Genomic DNA, 20,505 nt, shown 5'->3' on the forward strand with positions numbered 1-20,505 from the left:
TATATCTGTGGTGTACAAATCTTTGGCATCTTTAAAAAAAAAATTATCTGGGGGCGCCTGGGTGGCACAGTCAGCCAAGCGTCGGACTCTTGGTTTTGGCTCAGGTCATGATCTTGGCGTCACGAGACTGAGCCCCATGTCGGGCTCCACGTTCAGCATGGAGTCCGCTTGTCCCCCTCTCTCCCTCTGCACCTCACCCTGCTCTCTCTCTCTCTCATAAACAAATAGATAAAATCTTAAAAAAAAAAAAAAAAAGCAAGTGAGACACTAAGTCCAGCTTACAATCAAGGGGAAGAGATTAGCACAAGCAACAAAAGCAAAAACAAACAAGTAGGACTGTATCAAACTAGAAAGTTTGTACCCAGTGAGCGCACACACCACCCCCACAAGAGAACACCGTTCAGCCATTAAAAAGAAGGACAATCCTACTATCGGCAACAACACAGGTGGTCCCTGAGGGCATTGTGCTCGATGAAATAAGTCAGAGAAAAACACACACTGTATGATCTCACTTAGATGTGGAATCTAAAAACCAAACAAACAGACAGACTCCTAGAAGCAGAGAACAGCTGTGGGGTCACCGGAGGCAGGTGGTGGGGGAATTAGGTGATGGGGGTCGAAAGGCACAAACTTCCAGCCGTACAGAGAGTGAGTTCTGGGGGGTCACGTGCAGCATGATGACTGCAGTCCATAGCACTGTATTGGTATTGGACAGCTGTTCAGAGAGTAAATGGTAAAAGCTCTCACCACAAGGAAAAGCTTTTGCAACGCTGTGAGGTGGTGGACAGTAACTGAACTCACTGTGGGGATCACTCCACAGCATATATGGACACCTGAAACACACCATGGTATTTGTCAGTTATATCGCAATAAAACTGGGAGGTTAGGACAGGGCCAACACCAGGAGGTAGAGATTCGGGGGGCCAGTCAGACACCGTCTACTGCATGTGGAAGCTCTCCGAGGAGCTCGTACTCTGTCTGCAGAAGCCTATCACCTGATGTCTGAAGAAAGTGTGGTGTGGTGTTCGCCAGCCTCCCACTGTAGAAAAATCCCCTCCCTCCCTCCCTCCCTGAAATTCAGTCTTAATAAATGACACTCTTATTTTTTTAAATAGAAAAAAAAAAACCCTACTAGCAGAAACCAAATGAGGACGAAAAATTAAAAAATACAACCTATGCCATGAAATTTCATGGGGCCAAAGAAAATACCGTGGCGAAGTGCCCCGTGACGCCCGACTCTCCCTACACACCCACCTCAGGCACCAGCGGAAGTCCTGACGAGAGGCCCACAAATCCTGGTAACTGTCATTAATATCCCCCAATGTGTAGAAGGGCTAAAGAAAGGAGGAAGCCTGGAAAAGTCAAGGAGAAACCATCCAGAGCAGAAGCAGAGCCTCGGCAAAGGCCGGGAGGACCTCCAGGGCGCACTGTCCATGGGAGCAAGTCCCAGGCTGCTCACTCCAGCCTCACCCGTCTCACTGTAAATACGGCTGACCCGTAGACGCAGCAAGATTTTGCAGAACTGACTCTGTGACTCATGAAGCTAGGTCACAAAAGATACGGTAGCCCTGCTCTCGCTCAGTCTGGGAGAAGCCAGCTACTGTCTCGTGAAGGTACTCAGGCAGCCCCAGGCAGCAACTGCGGCTCCTTCCAAGACCTATCCTGGAGCTGGCTCATATTGGCTCGCGAGAGCCAATCATTAAACTATCAAGAATTGTGTGAGCCAGTTAAACATAGCAATTATTAAAAATTAAATTGCATAAACTTATGATTTCATGGGGAAAAACAGTGGTACATGTGATATCCATTCCAGAGTGTGGTTTTTTTCCCACATCACCAAGCAGATAACTCCATCCTGACACCATCTATCTGGAAGACTCGCATCAGATCCCCCAGGTTAAGGGCTCAGGCCTGCAAGACTGCCCCCAACTCCCAACTCCAGACCCCAGTCCCAAGTCCAGGTGGTCACGTGGGCTTTTGACCCAGCGGCTATAGACTGGACGTTCCCACCACTCCCTCTTTGATCCATTTGCTAAAACGGCTCACAGAGCTCAGAGAAACACTCTTACAGTTACCAGTTACCAGTTTACTATAAGGATACGATACCAGATCCAGATGAACACATACACAGGGACAGGGAAACCCTCTGAATCCTGCCCATTTGGGGTTTTACGGAGGCTTCATTGCCTATGTATGGTTGATGGATTAAATCGTTGGCCACTTGTGCTTAAACTCAATCTCCAGCCCCTGTCGCCTCCCAGGAGGCTGGGAGGTGGGCCTGAGAGTTCCAACTTGGCCACGACATGGATGGTTCTCCTGGCAACCAGCCCCCATCCTCACGTGCTTTCCGAAAGTCACGTCGTTCGCACAACAAAACACACCTTAACCACTGTCACCACTTAGGAAGTTACAAGTGTTTGAGGAGCCCGGTGCCAGGACCGGAATGAAGACCAAATACGTATTTATGATAAATTACAATATTACAAATGGTGACACACAAGACTTCTTCTCCTCCTGATTTGGCCACATTCTACTGTTACCAGTGCTCTTGAGGTTATTTACATCCACCACATCTGCGTGATGGGTGTGTTGTGTCGATGGTTTGAAATCAACCACGGTGAGACTACCTATACCACAGAACTTGGTACACGCTACAAATTAGGGTAGACTGAGAAAGTCATGGAGAAAACGTTAATAATGCAAAGTAAGTTTAGAAGTGTCTCTGGAGCCATTTCGTTAAGAAGGGCACAAAAACTTGCAGAAACATCCTTCCAGTATTAAAAAAAGTATCATTCAACTCAACAACAGCATTGCTCCCCCCAGGATGAATGAGTGAAGTTATGACACACGTCTTTGTTATCTCATGTTTACCCTGATCATGAATGTTCATTAGAACCAACATTCTTCTCAGAACCTCACTTGGAGAGCTAGCTGTGAAACAGGCCATGGGAGGGCACTGTCTGGGAAGCAGACCCTCCGGCCCCAGCCCCGCCTTCAGACCACTGCAGCCCTGGCCCGCCGCCCGCCAGCAGCCTCAACACACACCCTGAGATGGCGCCACCCAGTTCAGCAACTGTGGGAGAGAATGAACCCTTATGGTTGTTTCGAGCTGTTCAGTTTGGGGATAATCTGTGCCTCAGCCTATCGTGGACACCAACAAACACACCGTCTTTTACCCAACTCTGCTACAGGGAAAATGAGCCACGATGTACTGGACTAGTTTGTGGTGACAAATTCCCTGACCCGAAGACTATGAATAAAGATATGTTTCTTGACTTCTTAACGGTTTGTTGTCAGCAATGAGAGCGTCTTTTTGCCTCAAGCAGGGTTCGGCCAACTTTTTCTTGGAAGGCCAGAGAGGACGCATTCTAGGCTATTGTAGACTCAGGGGCATAATCAAGGAGAATATGTACATGATTAGATAACTATCTAACACGTAACCATTTAAAAATGTAAAATCCATTCTGAGCTCAGGACCAAACAGAAAACAAGGCCTTGGGCTAGATTTGGCCCCGGGCTGCAGTTTACTCGGCCTGTGCCTAGAGGGTCAGCAAGGCTACAAGTTATAATTGACGATTTTGCTCATAACATAGATATTAAATGATATTTCATTTTTGTCTTAATTTGCATATGGCATCTTTCAGGGAATACAATGGAATCTATTCATGCAAACGTCGCCTCAGTTCTTTGGAAAAGCCCCTGGTCGGTAAATTCAATATTCAGTTAATTCAGTATTTACTCAGGGCCTGTTTAAGACTCTTTAAATCCAAACAAACTGAAGTCAGTTGTGATTTTTGTGAATTTGCATTTCTCTTTGTTTCGGCCTGGTTTAGGGTTAACAAGTTGTCAGACACCAACACAGATACCCAAGCCCTCAAGATCCCCTTGATGCAGTCCCAACGAAGAGTCCCTATCAGCAGGATTAAACGCATTCACTCCAGGATCTTCTCAATACGGTCGGGCCTGCCAATCCAGCTGAACACTGGGGTGAGCAAGGATTTCAAATGCATGCAAGAGGGCAGATCTGGGTTCAGTTCTTAGAATCACGCCATTCTTCTGTCACAAAGTGCAGGTCAGCCTTTCACAGGGGCTTGAGAAAAAAAATGTGCAGATTTTCAGCATAAAGGACAGGCCCCCCCGCTAGGTTTCAGCAATGCCAGGCTCTCGGCTCTAGTTCAAAGGCAACATCCTAGTGTTTCCTGACCAGGATTAACCCAGTGGAGGAAAGTACCAGCAAAGGTCACAGGAAAGGTCACAGGAAAGGTCTTAGCCCTTCCTCTCACCAAGAACAAGAAAGAATAAAAGTCTACTGGCCACAAAAGCATGTTTAATCTTCCTTTTCCATCTTTCACTGTGAAACAGATCACATATTAGATCACCTGGAGTTTAAGATTTTTTTAAACATCCTTATGAAATATTTGGATAACCTATCATGTTCCTCCATTGCCGAAAAAAAATTCCTGATGTGCATCTTTACAAAATGGTCTCAATTTGGCCATCCACAAGACATGACCGTAAAACACTGAGACTGGTTATCATGGGTTAGGGAAGAGACTGATTCCATTGTTTCATAATCTCGAATCACATTTGAAAGGAGAAGGGTTATCGAGGCCAGCTGCCTCCCCTGTACAGGGGGCTCTTCTCCAGGTTCCAGCAGGAGGCTCACCTGGGCTCCGCTTGGCCAAGTTTTGCTTCTGGAGACTTCCCAGGAAGTAGTTCTCAGGGTACAACCTCAGACGAGTTGAGAGCAGTGCCTTTTGAGGAATGTTTGGGGTGAATGTGCCTTCATCATGTCCAGTGCGGGGAATTTCGGGGTTGCTTGGTAGAGACTTTCAGGGATTTGTTGGTATTTGGGGCCAGGAACATAGGAATGCCTGACTCAGACCTGACCACCAAGCCTGTCCCCACAAAGGCTCCAGGTGGACGAGTTGCGGCCTCTCCCTGCCCTCGTTCCGGCTGCACCAGTGAGAAGCGGCATGGGGGCCCACGGTGCTGACCCCCAGCGTCTCCCACCCCAGGCCCACCTACATGTTTTGGTCCCCAGCGCACATGACCACACCCTTCACAATTACTGTCTGGGCCGCAGGGGACGCGTGCTCGGGTACCTGCAGGATGCATCACCAGAAGTGGAATTTCTAAGTTAAAAGACCATATGAATATTAAATTAGATTGTATTTCTCCAGCTAATTTGTTTTCTAAAAAAGTTGTACCAAATTAAAACTCCAGCAGTGGTATTTTCCCCACATCCTCACCGACAGATAATCTGGTAGATTTAAAAAAATGGCATCATACTTACATTTGCTATCTGTTTAGGCTACTCTTCCAGATCTTTCCAATCTATGGCTTCTTTTTCTGCTGTTAAATGTCAATCAAATCACTGGATCAAAGAATTTTTACTCGCAGCAAATTCTGAACATCATCAAAATGTTAAGCCCCGTGTGAGAGCGCGCAGCTGGGCGTCGTCCGGCGGCTCCTCTCCGTGGCCTTGCTAATGGGGTGCCCCCTGTTTCTATTGCAGCTCAGCCTTATCTGCCAACAGTTCTATGCCATGTTCCTGAAAAGGGTCACCTACTCTTGGCGCAACTGGATGTTGATGCTGACGATACAGATCCTGGCGCCTCTGGGGATCACCATCTTCAGCCTTGCCTTCCTCAACTTGGAAAGGCGCATGGACGAGGTCCCACTGGAATTGACCCTAAAAACATACGGGCAAACCATTGTCCCATTCTATATTTCTCCCAATTCCAGGCTGGGTCCTCGGCTTTCGGAATATTTTACAAACATGCTTGTGTCTGAGGAGCAGATCCCTCTGGAGACCCTGAGTAAGTCCGAGGCTCTGGCAAACCGGGTGTGCTGCGGGCACGTTGCTCCCTGTGGGGACGCCCCATCCTTTGGGGCCACGCGATGCTCCCTGAAGTCAGGCGAACAGCCAGAAGTCTCAGAAAAACTTCTTTAACCCCCCAGATGACAGGAAAGGGAGGATGCCCAGAAATGAAACCAGGCCATGTCTTTCTGGGGACTTGGGCATGTCCAAAAAATGAAACTGATAAATTATCTGATGTGTCAGACATATCCTGAGAGATTTACACGTCTATCGTGTATCGGGGGTTTGGTGACAGATGTAGAGCGCGCTAAGCAAATGTGAGAAGGACGGACATGGGGCACCTGGGTAGCTCAGGTTGAGCGTCTGACTCTTGATTTCAGCTCAGGTCACGATCTCAGGGTCGTGAGATTGAGTCCCAGTCAGGCTCCATGCTGGGTGTGGAGCCTGCTGGAGATTTTCCCTCTCCCTCTGCTCCCCCACCCCGCTCACATGCACACTCGCACTCTCTCTCTGTATCTAAAAATAAATACATCTCTAAAAAAAAGAAAGAAAGAAAGAAAAGGAAGGACCTTAACTCTGGCAGGGAGGTTGTACAAAAAAGGAAACACAGCGTAACATACCACTTGGTTCAGCTGTGAACTGATTTAACCAACTTTATGATGTGCTCCAGGGGAGGGCAGAGGAGGGGAGCCTGTACGGGTTGCGGGTAAGAGAAGAAAGGCCTTGTTTCCATAATAGTACATCAATAGGTACATGTGCCATTTAGCAGTCTGGAGAAACGCCAGCTGACCAGCGTGAGAGAGGGTGCTCCCAGGGAGCAGGCACTGGGGGACGGCAAAGGGCAGGCCAGGCCATTGCCATTTGTCATTGTGAGTCTTGCATAATTATTCGGATTTAAAAATTATATTGCATGAGTCATTTGGACTAGAAATCAAATTGTAAAGTATTCGCTTTTTAAAATAAAGAGATCAAATGTGGAACATGGTGTGGCAAGATGGGGGGAAGGAGAAATCTCGCCTCCTCCGGGAACCGAGTGAGCGAGCAAGCATCCTGCCAGCAGCATGGTTACCGCTGTCTCTGGGATGGGCAGTCCCTTCCAGTGCCTAAGACCCCCGAGCTCTAGGGAGCTCTAGGTGGGTCGTGTGTTTATGTGGTGCTGTGCACTGAGAGCACAGTGAAGAACAGTGTTGCTACCAGCCCGTGGTGAGCCCCTCGCCCAGGGGTTGGAGGGGAAGTGAAGACAGTTGTGGTGCAAAGTGACAGTCGGAACGGTGGCAGCGCCGAGGGATTGCGGGGACATAGCTCAGCCTCGGAGGGGGGCACAGTGGCTACAGGGTGAGAGCCTGAGCTGACTGGCAGAAGGGGAAGAGAACTGGAGAACATTCCAAACCACAAGGACAGCGTTTGTAAGCACGGGGAACAGTGGGTCCTCAGGGGTGGCAAGGACCCGAGGACGTGAGCTGGGTTTGGAGGGTGACTGAGTGCTGCAGGCCGTGTGTGGGGGCAGTGAGGGCCACTGGCGGTGGTTTGGTGAGGTGCAGTGCGACCACGTGTCGCCTTCCACGCACACAGGAGGGACTGCCTTTGCCACACAGTCCTGGCAAAGGTCAAGGCCCTGGAGAGGGCAGGGGATAGACAGATGGAAAGATGACTAGACTTCTCTCCTTTTTTCCCACTGCTCCCATAAACATAAGGGAGGTTTTAGAGTGGCCCCAGAGCTGTGGGGCCCGGGCAGGAGGCGGCCCTGCAGGCACAGGGGTCCCTGGAAGTGAGGGCGCAGCCACGTCCGGAGGAGCCCCCTTTCAGATGGGGCTGGGGTCCGGGGACGAGGTGCACAGCTCTGGGACACTCTGCTCTCTCGCAGGCTCAGTGGAAGACCTCCTCCTGCAAAAGGCAGAGGAGGAGCCTGAGGGCTTTGATTACAAATATGTCGTGGCGGCTTCCTTTGAAGACTCGGGGAACCACACCACGGTGACGGCACTATTCAACAACCAGGCGTACCACTCCCCCGCCGTGGCACTGGCGCTCGTGGACAACTTTCTCTTCAAGCTGCTGTCCGGGGCCAGAGCCTCCATCACAGTCGTCAACCACCCTCAACCCCGGTCGGCCCTGGAGGTCTCGGAGGACATCTTGTATCAGTAAGTGCGACTGCCCTTCCCCCGGCAAAGCCTTCCCGTCCACAGTGCGGCTCGACCACCTGCCCCTTCGTGTTTGCTTCTCTTTGTAACGACAAATCCTGCCTGCAGAGGACCGCTCCTGTGAGCAGCTCTGCTTAAACCGCTTCCTCCCTCTCTCTCCGTGTCCTGTCGCAGGGGCCCAAAAGCGCACTTCCTCATTATCAACTTGCTTTTCGGAATAGCTTTCCTGTCCAGCTCATTTTCCATCTTGACAGTCAAAGAGCGATCCTCGAAGGCCAAGCACATCCAGTTCACCAGCGGCATTTACGTGGCTACTTTCTGGCTGTCGGCGCTGCTGTGGGACCTCATCACCTCCCTCATCAACGGTCTGCTGCTGCTGGTGAGGGCTGCATGGTGCTGGGACTGCCCCCATGCACATCACGGGGGATTTGCCTCAAGGAGACCCCACGAAGGACCGGAAGTCTAGGCTGCCAGTTCACCCAGGGCGTGACTCCGTCACTGACTCTGGGGAAAAGGTCCCCGCCCGTGAGGATCCCCAATCTGGCATCCCCGTGACTGCTGCCACAGCTAGGAACAGGCAGCACACGGAGGATGTGTGTTCATAGCCGGAAATAGCTCAGCAGGGCACCGAGGGGGCAGCTATCGGATTGTGACAGTCTGTGCGGGACAGGTCATGTCCCCTTTGCTCTGTGTTCTGTAATGGTTGCTGAGCCCCTGACTGCACGGTGCTGACTCGCCGGGCAGAGCCGCCATCTGCACAGCGAGACGAGGAAGCACAGGGAGCACCTGTGCCGCAAACTTATTCTTAAAGTTGGAATCGTCGTGTCCTCTCTCCAATCCTCAGCACCCACTCTTAGTGACTCTTCCAAACTCTGCCTCTTTCCCCAGGTGGTGTTTCTGTACCACCAGGAGGAAGCCTTCACGCACCAGGACAGCGCCCCGGCCGTCCTGCTAGCGTTCGCGCTCTACAGCTGGGCCAGCGTCCCCCTCGTCTACCTCAGCAGCTTCTGCTTCCACTATGAAGGCGGTGCCTTCGTCAAGCTCATCATCATACTCACCTTCTTGAGCCTCGGCCCCCTCATCCTCGTCTCCATCACAAGCGAAAAAGGTGAGGACTGTCCTAGCTACACACACCTTTCGTGCTTCCGCTCACAGCCATGCAAGGCGCACCCCCTTCCGTGAGACTGTCCTCAGCCATCTCCTCAAGAGCCCTAAACCGTGTCCCAAACACACATCTCCAGGAGAGCGGAGAGACGTGCTGGCTACGTTCCTCCCGCGGGTTACGCTCAGCAGCAGACAGGGAACAAAGCGCCTGGCGCACACACGCAGGCATGCGGATGGACACCTGACCCCACTGATAGGACAAACCCTGGTGACAGAAAGTCAGGACGGCGGTGGCCTCTGGGTTTCGGGGAGAGGGGCTGACTAAACAGGGACCCCACGGAACCTCCTGAACCTACTCTGCATCTTGAGCGAGGTGTTAGTTACACGGGCATAGACGTTTATCAAAATTCATCAAGTTGTCCACTTATGATCATGCGTTTCATTGAAATAAATGATTCCTCCGTTAAAAAAGAAGGTAGTGAGACTATCAATAAGCCCAGGTTGGGAGGGGCTGTCTGGGGAGTGCGCAGTTAGGGTCAAAGCGCTGGGGAGCAGGCCATCATTCATACTGTGCACCTTGACGCTGACGTCTTCGTGTCTAGGCTGCATCTCCCTCTGCATCGGGTTGGATACACACGTTCGTTTCTGCCTCTGTGATTCTCTTCTCCATTTACTTGGACACCAACCACCTCCTTTAAATTGGCTTTTGGGTTTTTCTTGTTGTCTCTACCTAAGAATATGTGAATAGCTCCCTCTGTCTTGGTCTTAGGAGCCGTTCTGTCTCCTAAAGGACTGGCCGTGCGTGTATTCTTAGCCATCTTGACTGAGCATGTAGTACTGGTCTCGTGGTCTGCACTTCGTGGCGCCCTTCCTAGTTCTCATGCATACCACCTGTGGAATTTGGGAGGTGGAATTGTTTTCATCCGAGCAGATCAAAAAAGCAACAGCATTTTGGCTTTATGATGGGAACAGAGCAAAAAGCATGCTGCAGACAGAGGAAAGGGGTTAGCAAAGACGCGTCCTAAGGGAACCCTAACCCCGCAGTCCTCACGGGTCAGCATTTCAAGACACACCCCAGGTGATCCCAACGTGGGCAGGCCAGGGAATCACTCTGAGCAATGCTGCCCTCGTCTCCAGAAAGAATCTAAGGATTCCTACCTTTCTCTTCTCCTCTACCACCCAACCCCACCCCAGAGAGACAAGTACCTGCAAGTCCAAGGACACTGAAGGACTCTGATGGGGACAGAGCTCTCAGAGAGAATGACCAAGCCAGGCCACATAGATCTCTGGACATTCTCTCTGGCTCCCTTGACCTTTCTGGGATCCATTTCTTCTTAGATCGCTTCATGCCCTGTCTTCTCTGCCCTCCTACACGGCAACAACAAGGACCGAGACCCCTCTCCCGCTTGGAGGAGGCACCCTCCCACTTAGAAGTCACGGGGGAAGGAGGCTGGGACAAGGCACGAAGCTGTGGCCTGGGGGAACCCTGTTGGTTCCTGTGTGCACCCCACCCCCACCTCCTGAGAAAGGACACCGTTAGGACACTTTGGCCTCTATACACTCGCCCCAGGGGCCTCATCAGGATGCTGTCACCATGGCAGGACAGAGTCAAGAATACAAAGCTAAATCTGAGCTCTCCTTTTTCTGAGACACCACTAAAATAATAGAAAAGGAAATAAAAACGGACGAGTTCATGATGAAGACGCATTGGCCTCTGAAATGCATTTGGAGGGGGAAATGGCGGAGCAAGGACCTAACTTAGCTCCACAGAATCCTGGGGAGGCTCGGGACCCAGGAGCTGGGGAGTGAAGGCAGGGCTGACAACAGTCTGCCCCTGTTCCTGTCCCCTCGGGAAGCACACAGCACACAGGCAGGCTCGCCGGACGGCAGAGGCCCCTCCTCTGGGTGAACCGAACTTGCCTGCACACAAGACCTACACATTCTGCCTGGTCCCCTGCCCAAAATGTTGCCCGTGCCCATGCACAAAGCTAGCGATCCCCTCCCGGCACCTCTTTTGTTTCTGTGGATAGACAGAGGTCACCGAACACGAAGATGGCAGCCACGGAAGAGACATCAAAGCAGACCACCAAATATGGAAGACGGGGAAATGCAGGGCACAGAACCACCGTGCTGGAAAAGACGGCGTCCATTAAACAACAGAATTCTACCAGGAAAAAAAAACACCAACTCTGAGAGCAAGAGCAAGCTGACTGCCAAATAAACACTTAGCAGAAGGGGTGGAAGACGCCGCCTGTCGACCTCCCAGAAAGTAGAGCAGAAAGACAGGAGGAAGCAGGGGAGGCAGGGGCGGGCAGGTGCTGAGAGAGGGTCCAGGAGCTGCAGCCCCGACCCCTGAGAAGCGCTCCACAAACAGAAAGCGGACATGAGGAAATCACCAGCAAGATCTTCCAGAGTCGCAAACAAACCAAGCTCGAGGCTGAAGGGATCCATGAGATGTCCGACGCTGAGGGGAGAAGGGTCCAGACCTTACACCCAGATGCTTCCCAGAGGACAAGCTCTAGGCACCATTCAATTATCGAGCGAGCAGAAGAACAGAATGAAGGCAAGTTCAGCCACACCAAGGGGAACGCAACCCACCGCGTCTCCTTGGAAAGTCCACGGAGAGACGTGGGCCAGCAAAGGGAAGGAGCAAAGCAACAAAGAAGGCACAGGACCCAGAGAGGAGCGGGTCCGGCCCCGGCGTGTGGCGGAGAACGGCCACCTGTTGCGGAGGGCGAGATTCGGGGGGTTCATGACCTCGCCCCAGGCTTTGAGCAATGCCGGGGTAGGAACCAGAAAGGAAGAAGGCAGGCAGTCAAGCAGGAGCCGTGAATGTGTGCTGCTGCTGCCGGTGCAGTGGGTGAGGGCTCAGGGGCGCAGTCGTGTCACTGGCCCTGTCCGCCGCACCCCGGGTTCGTTCTCTTATGAGCGGCTGATCAGTAGAATATTTCCTTTGCAGAGCACTTGTGTTTATTTGATGTAAATAAACGTTTAAATTATTTTAAATACAGATGCCTCACTTTCTTGCCAAACAACCTCGTTTGGCATTTCTTCACTTCGTAATATAACGCGAATCTAAAAATTGGCTTCTCTTAACCTCTAAGACGCCCCAGTTTCTGTATATTTAGTTCACAACCAGCCAATTTACTGACTTTGCTACTGTGTCTCACGGCACTTTGGCTGATTCTCGTGGCCTTTCCAGGTCCATGGTGGCGTCGAGCATCTGCAAATGATGGCTTTGTCCCCACAGACGATCTAGGCGGGGACTGTGTCCTTCTCAGCTCCCGTAGGGATGCTCAGACAACCCCACAGCTGGCCCACCAGACGCTGCTGTCTGGCCCCAGCTCCCTGGTGAACCTCATCTCCCTCCCGCGTCTCAGCCCACCCCTTCCACAGACGCACTCCATACGGCGGCCATGCTCTCGCTGGTTTTCCCAAACACAGCTGTTTGGGATTTGTCTGCACGAGCGATTGGAAAGAAGTAAAACGACATGGCCCAAAGGAAAGTGTGTACGGCATGGAGGTTGAATGACCGCCAAGGGGGAACCAGGTCTTTGGCCTGGGGCCCGGGAGAGTGACGTGTGCCAGGGGCTGCGCCCTTTTCTGCCTGCAAGTGAGTCAGTACTTTCTGTCCCCTTTGCAGAGCTGGGCTACAGCACAGTGTCGGACTCCTTGGACCGCACATTCCTCCTGCTCCCGGGCCACTGCCTGGGAATGGCCCTCTTCAACTTATACTACAACTACGGGATCCACAAGTTATGCAAAACCAGGAACCTGAACTATTCGGAGTGTAATCAAATTTGTGAGTATTGCACATGGAAATTCTCCCCTTGACAGGATACACCTCAGCAGGTTTGGGTTTGTTCACAAGGCTGTGAACGCATCGCCACAATCCAATTCCAGAACGTTTCTATCAGCCCCAGAAGAAGCATCGTCCGTTCACAGTCTTTCCCCCATCGCCCCTCCCCCAGCCCCTGGTGACCACCAGGCCTGTTTTCTGTCTGTGGACTTGCCTGTTCTGGTCCTTCATGTCTGCCTCTCTCACTCGGAATCATGTTTTCAAGCTTCATCGACGTTGCAGCAGGAGTCAGAGCCTCATTCCCTTTTTGTGGCTGAATGATACGCCATTGTGTGGACGGACCACAGTTTATCTGTTCATCGGGTGATGGGCATGCAGGCTGCCCCCACCTGTTGGTAGTTATGAACAACGCTGCTGTGGGGGTCACGTACAGGTTCTTCTGTGAACGTGTCTTCTGTTCTCTTGACCACACACCTAGGAATGACTTGTGTTTCACCTCTCGAGGAACCACCAGATTGTTTTCCACAGCGGCTGTACCATTTTACATTTTGCCAGCGATGTAGGAGGGTTCCAATTTGTCCACATTCTCTCTGACACCTATTAAAATTCTTTTTTTTCTTCAAGAGAAAGAGAGCGAGTGAGCAGGGGGCAGGCAGAGGGAGAGAATCTCAAGCAGACTCTATGCTGCATGTGGAGCCTGACACGGGGCTCAATCCCCCAACCCCAAGATCACAACCTGAGCTGAAACCAAAAGTCAGATGCTCAACTGACTGAGCCCCCCAGGCGCCCCTAAATTATTCATTTTTTAAAACTGTGGTAAAATGTATATGAAGTTTACCATTTTAACCATTTCTGAGCGTACAGGTCAATGGCATTAAGCACAATCACACTGTTGTACCTGCGTCCCCGTCCCCCAGCCCCTGGCACCCACCACTTCCCTTGCTGTGTCTATGAACTCCACCACTCTAGGAACCTCACATGAAACCTCCTAGGCCTTTCTTGTTTCCTTCTGTGGACATTCTAGAGCTACTTTCTTTGTGGTTACCATGGGGATTACATTAACACCCTCAGGTTGTCACATTCTAATTGGAATTTGTATCAGCCTGACTCGGTAACATAGAAACTGCTCCCATGCAGTCGCGTCCCCACTCCCTTCAATTATTGTGTATTGTGTATCCAGAGACATAGACCAATAATTGTTTTCTGCATTAGTTTCTTCAGTCACGGAGAAAACCACAAGCAGAGTTACAAACCCAACTTAAAATAATACTAGCTTGTATAATTGTCCACGTAGTCACCTTGCCAGAGACCTTTATTATTCTGATCTGTGTGTCCTGAGACAGTCACTGTCCATTATAGATTATTAAATGACACTAGCAAATTGGAGAAAATTATGCATAGTATCATTCTGTTCATATCTTTTTTTAAAAGATTTTATTTATTTATTTGACAGAGACAGCCAGCGAGAGAGGGAACACAAGCAGGGGGAGTGGGAGAGGAAGAAGCAGACTCCCAGCAGAGGAGCCTGACGTGGGGCTCGATCCCAGGACTCTGGGATCACGCCCTGAGCCAAAGGCAGACGCTTAACGACTGAGCCACCCAGGCACCCCCATTCTGTCTGTATCTTAAAAGTTCATGTCTAGAAAGGGTAGAAGGGTTGGACACAAACCCTAACAACAGCTTGGGGGAGTGGAGGGGAACTTTTCTGTTCTCCCTCACACATGTCCCTTTTTTCCTATGACTCTGTATTTATGGCATAATTTTAAAATACGTGTATTTAAAGGGTAAATGTGAAGGCAGATGAGATTACAGAGAGGGGACTAGAGGCTCCCGGATGTTGCGACAAGACTGTTGAAGCTGCAGGTGACTGACAACTGTTCGGAGAACCGATCATATAAAAATCTTGCATTTTAAAACACTGTCATAGGACAGGGTGAAGTCACTGACTTCACCACGTTATTTGTACAGAACGTGGGTTGTAGCAAGAGAAACAAAACAGTCTCCATGTTTACCACCTGCTGGGACATGGTAACAGCACTGAGGATGCTCGCGTGTGGCTTCAACGGCATTTGCTGGAGGACGGGTTCACTCACTGGCTGGACAGAAGAGGTGAGCAAAGGCTGGGAAGCCAGCCCGAGGTTGGTAACATGTGCTTCCTCCCCGATAGCAGAGGGACACACGATCCAGGAGAGCATCTACGCCTGGGAGTCTCTGGGGATGGGGAAGTATCTGACGGCCCTGGCCATCTCGGGGTCTGTGTACCTCATGCTGCTCTTCCTCATTGAAACCAACGTCTTGTGGGAGCTGAAAGCCAGGTTTTCTGACCTCAACAGGAAGCGACAATCGGTAAGTGGGTCAGCGTGTAACTCTGGAACTCGGGTCCATGGGCTGGCTCGACAGTTCATGGTTGGGAGTGGCCTTGACTTCCAGCATCTGACCATCTCATCCCCCCCCCAGGGGAGAGGGGTGACAGCACGTGCCCGGGCTGGGGGAGGGGCCCCCAGGGACCTGGAGGGACGGGGAGGCCAAGGATTAGCTTGGCCCCTGTGACCCTGGTGAGCTGAGTTAGGAATGAGACCCCAGATTTCCTAAGACCAGTCACCTTTCTGGAACACCTCTTCCCCCGCCCCGTCAGCCAGGAGCCCGAAGGGAGAAGGGTCTGTTCTGTCAGCTCTTGGTCTGAATGTCTTCCAGAGGCAAAAGCCCCCCAAGGAAATTCTGTAGAAGATTCACTTGTTTTGCCTTGATATCCCCAGGCTTCAAGTCTTTTAATTTTCCTCAAAAGCCAATACCACGTGACGTTTCCGGGTCCGCCAGACCCTGGTCGCCCCTGAGAAAGGGGTGGTGGTGTGTGCGTGAGGCCCGCACTCGCTCGGCCTCCTCCCCTGCCCTCACACCGGCAGGGACTCACACCTCCCACCTTTGTCTCCGGAAAGCACGTGGTGACGCACGAAGCAGCGGCCGTGCCCGTGGACCAAGATGTGGCACAGGAGGCAGAGATGGTGGAGACTTACTTGGAAAAGCTGCGAGAGGAAAACCCACTGGTTCTTAGAGAAGTGTCAAAGGTAAAGTCAGACGTGCCTCAAAAAGCAAAGACCACTCCTCTGGTGGGCCTTTCGTAAGGAAGCAGCTGCCGGGAGCTCCAGACGTGGCTGCTAGCTCTCCCGGCCCGGCCCCGTGTAGTGCGAGCAGCGCTGCCCTGGAGACACACAGGCGGGGAGGCGTCCTCTGTGAACAAATCACACCCAAGCCTGTTTGCCCCCAAAGTGCCCAAAGGCAAGAGTTAGGGCCTGAGCCCTCCACGCCTCTCCGGGGGGCCCCTGTAAGGCGGGAGGGCCAGAGCCACGAATCCCAAGAGGCTGGAAGCCTTGGGGATGGACACGACTGGCTTATCCTCTCCGGGATCTAGAAGGCAGTTTTGGGGGGAGTTTCTGGTTGGGAGGGTGGCAGGCGGCTCCGAAAGCTCAAACCGAGCCTGGTTAGTCAGCCACAGAGCTCCAGCCAGAATTTTATAGAGAGACCCTTCAAACATCCAGGAGCTTTGTAACATTTTCCCTCAGTTTCTAAGTTCTTATTCTTTGTTTCCCTAGAGTCACTGGTGGCTTAAACAAACCAACCAACAAACAACTCAGGCAACATCAAGGGGTTTTGTTTGCTTGGAGGACTGAAGGGAAGAGGCTTATCCTGGAGAACCGGGCTCTCCGTTTGCAGGGATAGAAGGAGGAGAGCAAACTCCCTAACCCTGCTGCGAGTGAAAGGAAGCCTGGCCACTCCAAGCCCTTGGGCCCCGAGGGCAGCCAGCACCCAACCCAGCCCCCAGCCTCCTCACTGCACACCTTCTGTCTTGGGTATCTCAGGTCTATGCTAAGAAGGTGCCCCCGCTGGCTGTGAACAAGATCTCCTTCACTGTTCAAGCAGGGGAGTGCTTTGGCCTTCTTGGCATCAATGGAGCTGGGAAAACATCCATCTTCAAAATGCTGACCGGGGAAGAGCCCATCACCTTTGGCGACGCCTTTGTCAGGGGCCTCAGCATCAGGTCTCACCTGAGGGAGGTAGGGTGTGACCCAGGACGAGGGGGCAGCACTTGGGAAGGGGTAGCTGTGTTGGGAGGAGGGGGCGTGGAAATGCACCCGGGGATCTGACACAGGCCTGGGGTGTTCTTGGTCTTTGGAAACCCCACCTATCAGGTTTATACGTGACTCCAGCCCACGGCCCTACCTTAGACCTCTTCTCTGAGCTCCCACCCATGATCTCCAGTGTCCACTGCTCACAGCCCTGGACGTCCCTCCCACACCTTCCCAGGTCCCAGGTCCCGTCTCCCAGCCGCTCCTACTGCGCTCACACCGCGGCTCCTAGAGATGCCTGGGTTGCCTTCCTTGCCGTTGGCAGGGTTTCTCATAATGCAAACCTCGCCTCCTGTGAGCTGCAGCCTTCCCCTCTTCTCTCGTTCTTCCCACCACGACCCTTCTGTCCCAGACGCCCACGGCGGGTCTGCTCCGCCTGCCCGCTAGGCTGTGGTGCTCCTCGGGGCTGCAACACCAGCCTTCTGTCTCTCTCGCTCTATACGGGCTGCTTCCACCTGAGTTCAGTGGTTACTCTGGACCCCCTGCTCGCTGAGGGCGCCCACGCAGCCACGTCTCAGCCCGGCCCCAGTCCCGCACGTCAGACATGCGTGCGCGTGCCTCCTAGATGGCCTAGCTCCGACGCCTCCCTGTTGACACCCAACCTTCTCACAAGCTCCTCAAAGCCCGCCTTCTTCTTGAGGCCTCCACCTCAGCTACTGGCACCAATTCGATGAATGCCCAGTGGCGCCAATGCTTGTGCCGGCCCAGCGGCCCTCATGGCACAGAGCTCTGATGGCCAGCGCGTGCTGGCCGTGCAGGAAGGTGAGAGTGACAGGGCGGTGGCGGTGGCGGTTGGCACCCAGCGGAGCCCGTGAAAGGCGCAGGGAGAGACCAAACCTGGCAGCATAATGGAGGGCGTACTCTTCACAGCACAAGCCATCGAGTCGCCAGAATTTATCAGACCAGCTTCAACATCCGTGAGCAAAATCATGTTCAGAAAGAAAGCAAAGAACCCACGTAGGCCCGTTCCGGAATCTTCAGCCCCTTCGTGTTTGGTGCCCACAGCCGGGGTGAACAGCCATAGCCAACGTAAGCCTCTCACGGCCGTGAGACACTTACGACTCATTTTAACTCTTTTACTGTCGTACAAATTATGAAGGAGGCTTCTGGTAATGGCAGATTGCCTACTCTGACCCCCTTCCTGGCAAGAACTGTAACAACAGGACCAAATTTTAAAAACATCTCCAGAAAGCCTTCTGAGAAGACAGTGAAGACTTATGAGGCAGGAGGTAGGATGGGGAGAGGCCTAGGGAGGTGACCAAGTCCGGCCGGGATAGCTGGGAGCCCAGGATTGCTCCTGAGGCTAAAGTGACTGGCGCTGAGTTCAGGGCGAGTGCACACTTTCTTAGACTGGGAACCCTGAAGGGCTGTGCCCCAGGTGCCGGGATGAGCCACATGTGGACGAGCTCATCCAAGGACCACAAAACGGCCTGGACTCGTGTCAGTCCCTGAAATGGGGCTGACAGGGCCCTAAGCCGCCAATGCTCCCAGGCACCTGACGGGAGCCAATGCCAATCTCTGGGGGAAAACGATACCATCCTTGGCTTCAAATGATTTCTACAAACAATTTTGCAAACGCAGTGCTTGGTACACAATAAAATTAACCGGGTATACATGCATAAAAGACAAAACGCCCTTTCAAAAAAAATAACTTAGAATGAAGCCTGGCGAGTTAAAAGGGCAGAAGCTATCCAACAGAAGGTAAGAACGTTGGGCAGACCTCCGAGATGGCCCCAAGGGGACCCCATCTTGGCGCCCGCAACCCCGAGCAGCCCCTCCCATGCTGGACCAGGGTGGGTCCAGGCAGCAGCAAAACTTGCAGGAGAGATGGTATGTCACTCCTGAGACTGGGTTACAGAAGGCACTGCAGCTTCTGTGTGGGGTACACTCTCTCCCGCACGTCCCTCACTGTGGGGGCAGCTACCTGCCACATCCTGACGGTGCTCACGCAGCCTGTGGAGGGGCCCACACCATGAGGAGTGGCGCGGGAGTCCTGTGACCTGCCTACCACTACGTGAGCGAGTTGGGCGGTGGATCCTGGAGGCTCCCAGGAATGCGGCCCTGATTGGGAGGCCAAGGGCCATCTCATGACGGAGCCTGCCCAGCACCACCCAGCCAAGCTGTCCCCAGATCTACGAGCTGACCCACAGAAACCATGAAATAACCAAAAAACCACAACTAAGTTTTGGAGTAACTTGTTACACGGCAACATATGACAACCTGATACAGAGGCTCCCGTGAAAAGGTTTCACGGACACATAACTGAAGTCCCAGAAGGAAAGGATGCAAATAGGAGGCAATGCAGACTTTGAAAAATTAATGTCTAGAACTAATGACTTTCCAAAATTTATGGAAGACATCGAATTACAAATTAACAAATTCCTATCAGCCCTAAGCAGGAGAAATTACACGAAATAAATCCCTAGGAATATTATAATAAAAATGCTAGAAAATAAACACAGGAAGGAAATCTTAAAGGGACCCACTTTCAGAGGAACAACAATCAGATCAGCAGGTGACGTCTTAACAGAAATGACAGCGGCCAGAAGACAACAAATGACGGAAGTGTTAACAACCAACCTAGGATAATACACTCAGTAAAGCCACACTGTAAAAAGAAGGTATGAGAAAAAGGCATTTTCACATGAACAAACACTGACAGAACTGATCACCAGCACGTGTGCAAAAAAAAAAAAAAAAAATCATGGAGCCATCTTTAGGCAGAGGGAAAATTATCCCTGAAGGAAGCTCAGAGATGCAGGAAGGACTGAAAAGTGATTAAAAAAAAAAAGAAGGAAATGTATGGGTTTTGATTAAGCTATAATAATAATAATGTCTTCTTTTGACGTTTAAAATACATCCACAGTGACAGCACAGGACGGTGATGGCTGCAGGCCAGGGGGGCATAAAGGAAGTCAAAGGGCCTAGTTCCAGTAAACAGTGCCCAGTGCTAAATCAAGGACACACGCTGTCGTCTCCGGGGGGGTGATAAGCCAGTACGGGGGACAGAAGGAAAACGAGAACGACAATCACATGACCGAGAACAAGCCGCCACAAGCAGGAGGAGGAGCCCAGAGCACATGGACACACAGCCCTGAAGAAGTTGGTGGACGGAAATCCCGACACATCAAGGAGTTCATTTAGTAGAAACGGACTGAAGAGTCCAGCAGAAAGACTGTCGGGACAATACTCATCAGCTGGAACACCAAGTTAGCACACAGCCCAGCGAGGCCGCTGACCAGGGTGTGCCCAAGAGGAAGGAAAACCTATGTCCACACAGCAGTCTGTACACAGACGTTCACAGCAACGGGACTCACAACTCCAGTGTCGGTCAGTGAGTGAGTGGAGATGCCAAACATGGTCCATCCAAACGACGGAGTACCATTCAGCCACACAAAGGACTGACGCACGGATGCCCGCTACGAAGTGGGGGGACCTAGAACGTTTGATGCTCGGTGACAGAAGCCAGTCACAAAAGGCCACATGTCAGGGCGCCTGGCTGGCTCCATGGGAGGG

At 51.9% G+C, this 20,505-nt stretch overlaps 1 protein-coding gene across 1 annotated transcript in view; it reads left to right on the plus strand.

Moving 5' to 3' along the window:
- Positions 1 to 20,505, plus strand: part of LOC113245188 (ATP-binding cassette sub-family A member 17-like) — a 76,374-nt gene that overhangs the window by 47,137 nt on the left and 8,732 nt on the right. The window contains exons 18-26 of the mRNA XM_048225098.2: positions 3,834 to 3,987; positions 5,519 to 5,822; positions 7,689 to 7,962; positions 8,137 to 8,341; positions 8,851 to 9,070; positions 12,710 to 12,868; positions 15,033 to 15,211; positions 15,802 to 15,930; positions 16,723 to 16,917. Of these exons, the coding sequence (XP_048081055.2) occupies positions 3,834 to 3,987; positions 5,519 to 5,822; positions 7,689 to 7,962; positions 8,137 to 8,341; positions 8,851 to 9,070; positions 12,710 to 12,868; positions 15,033 to 15,211; positions 15,802 to 15,930; positions 16,723 to 16,917 (1,819 nt within the window). The remainder of the gene's footprint in view (positions 1 to 3,833; positions 3,988 to 5,518; positions 5,823 to 7,688; positions 7,963 to 8,136; positions 8,342 to 8,850; positions 9,071 to 12,709; positions 12,869 to 15,032; positions 15,212 to 15,801; positions 15,931 to 16,722; positions 16,918 to 20,505) is intronic.

This window comes from Ursus arctos, unplaced genomic scaffold, assembly GCF_023065955.2.
Source record: "Ursus arctos isolate Adak ecotype North America unplaced genomic scaffold, UrsArc2.0 scaffold_2, whole genome shotgun sequence".
NCBI classification, from domain to species: Eukaryota; Metazoa; Chordata; class Mammalia; order Carnivora; family Ursidae; genus Ursus; species Ursus arctos.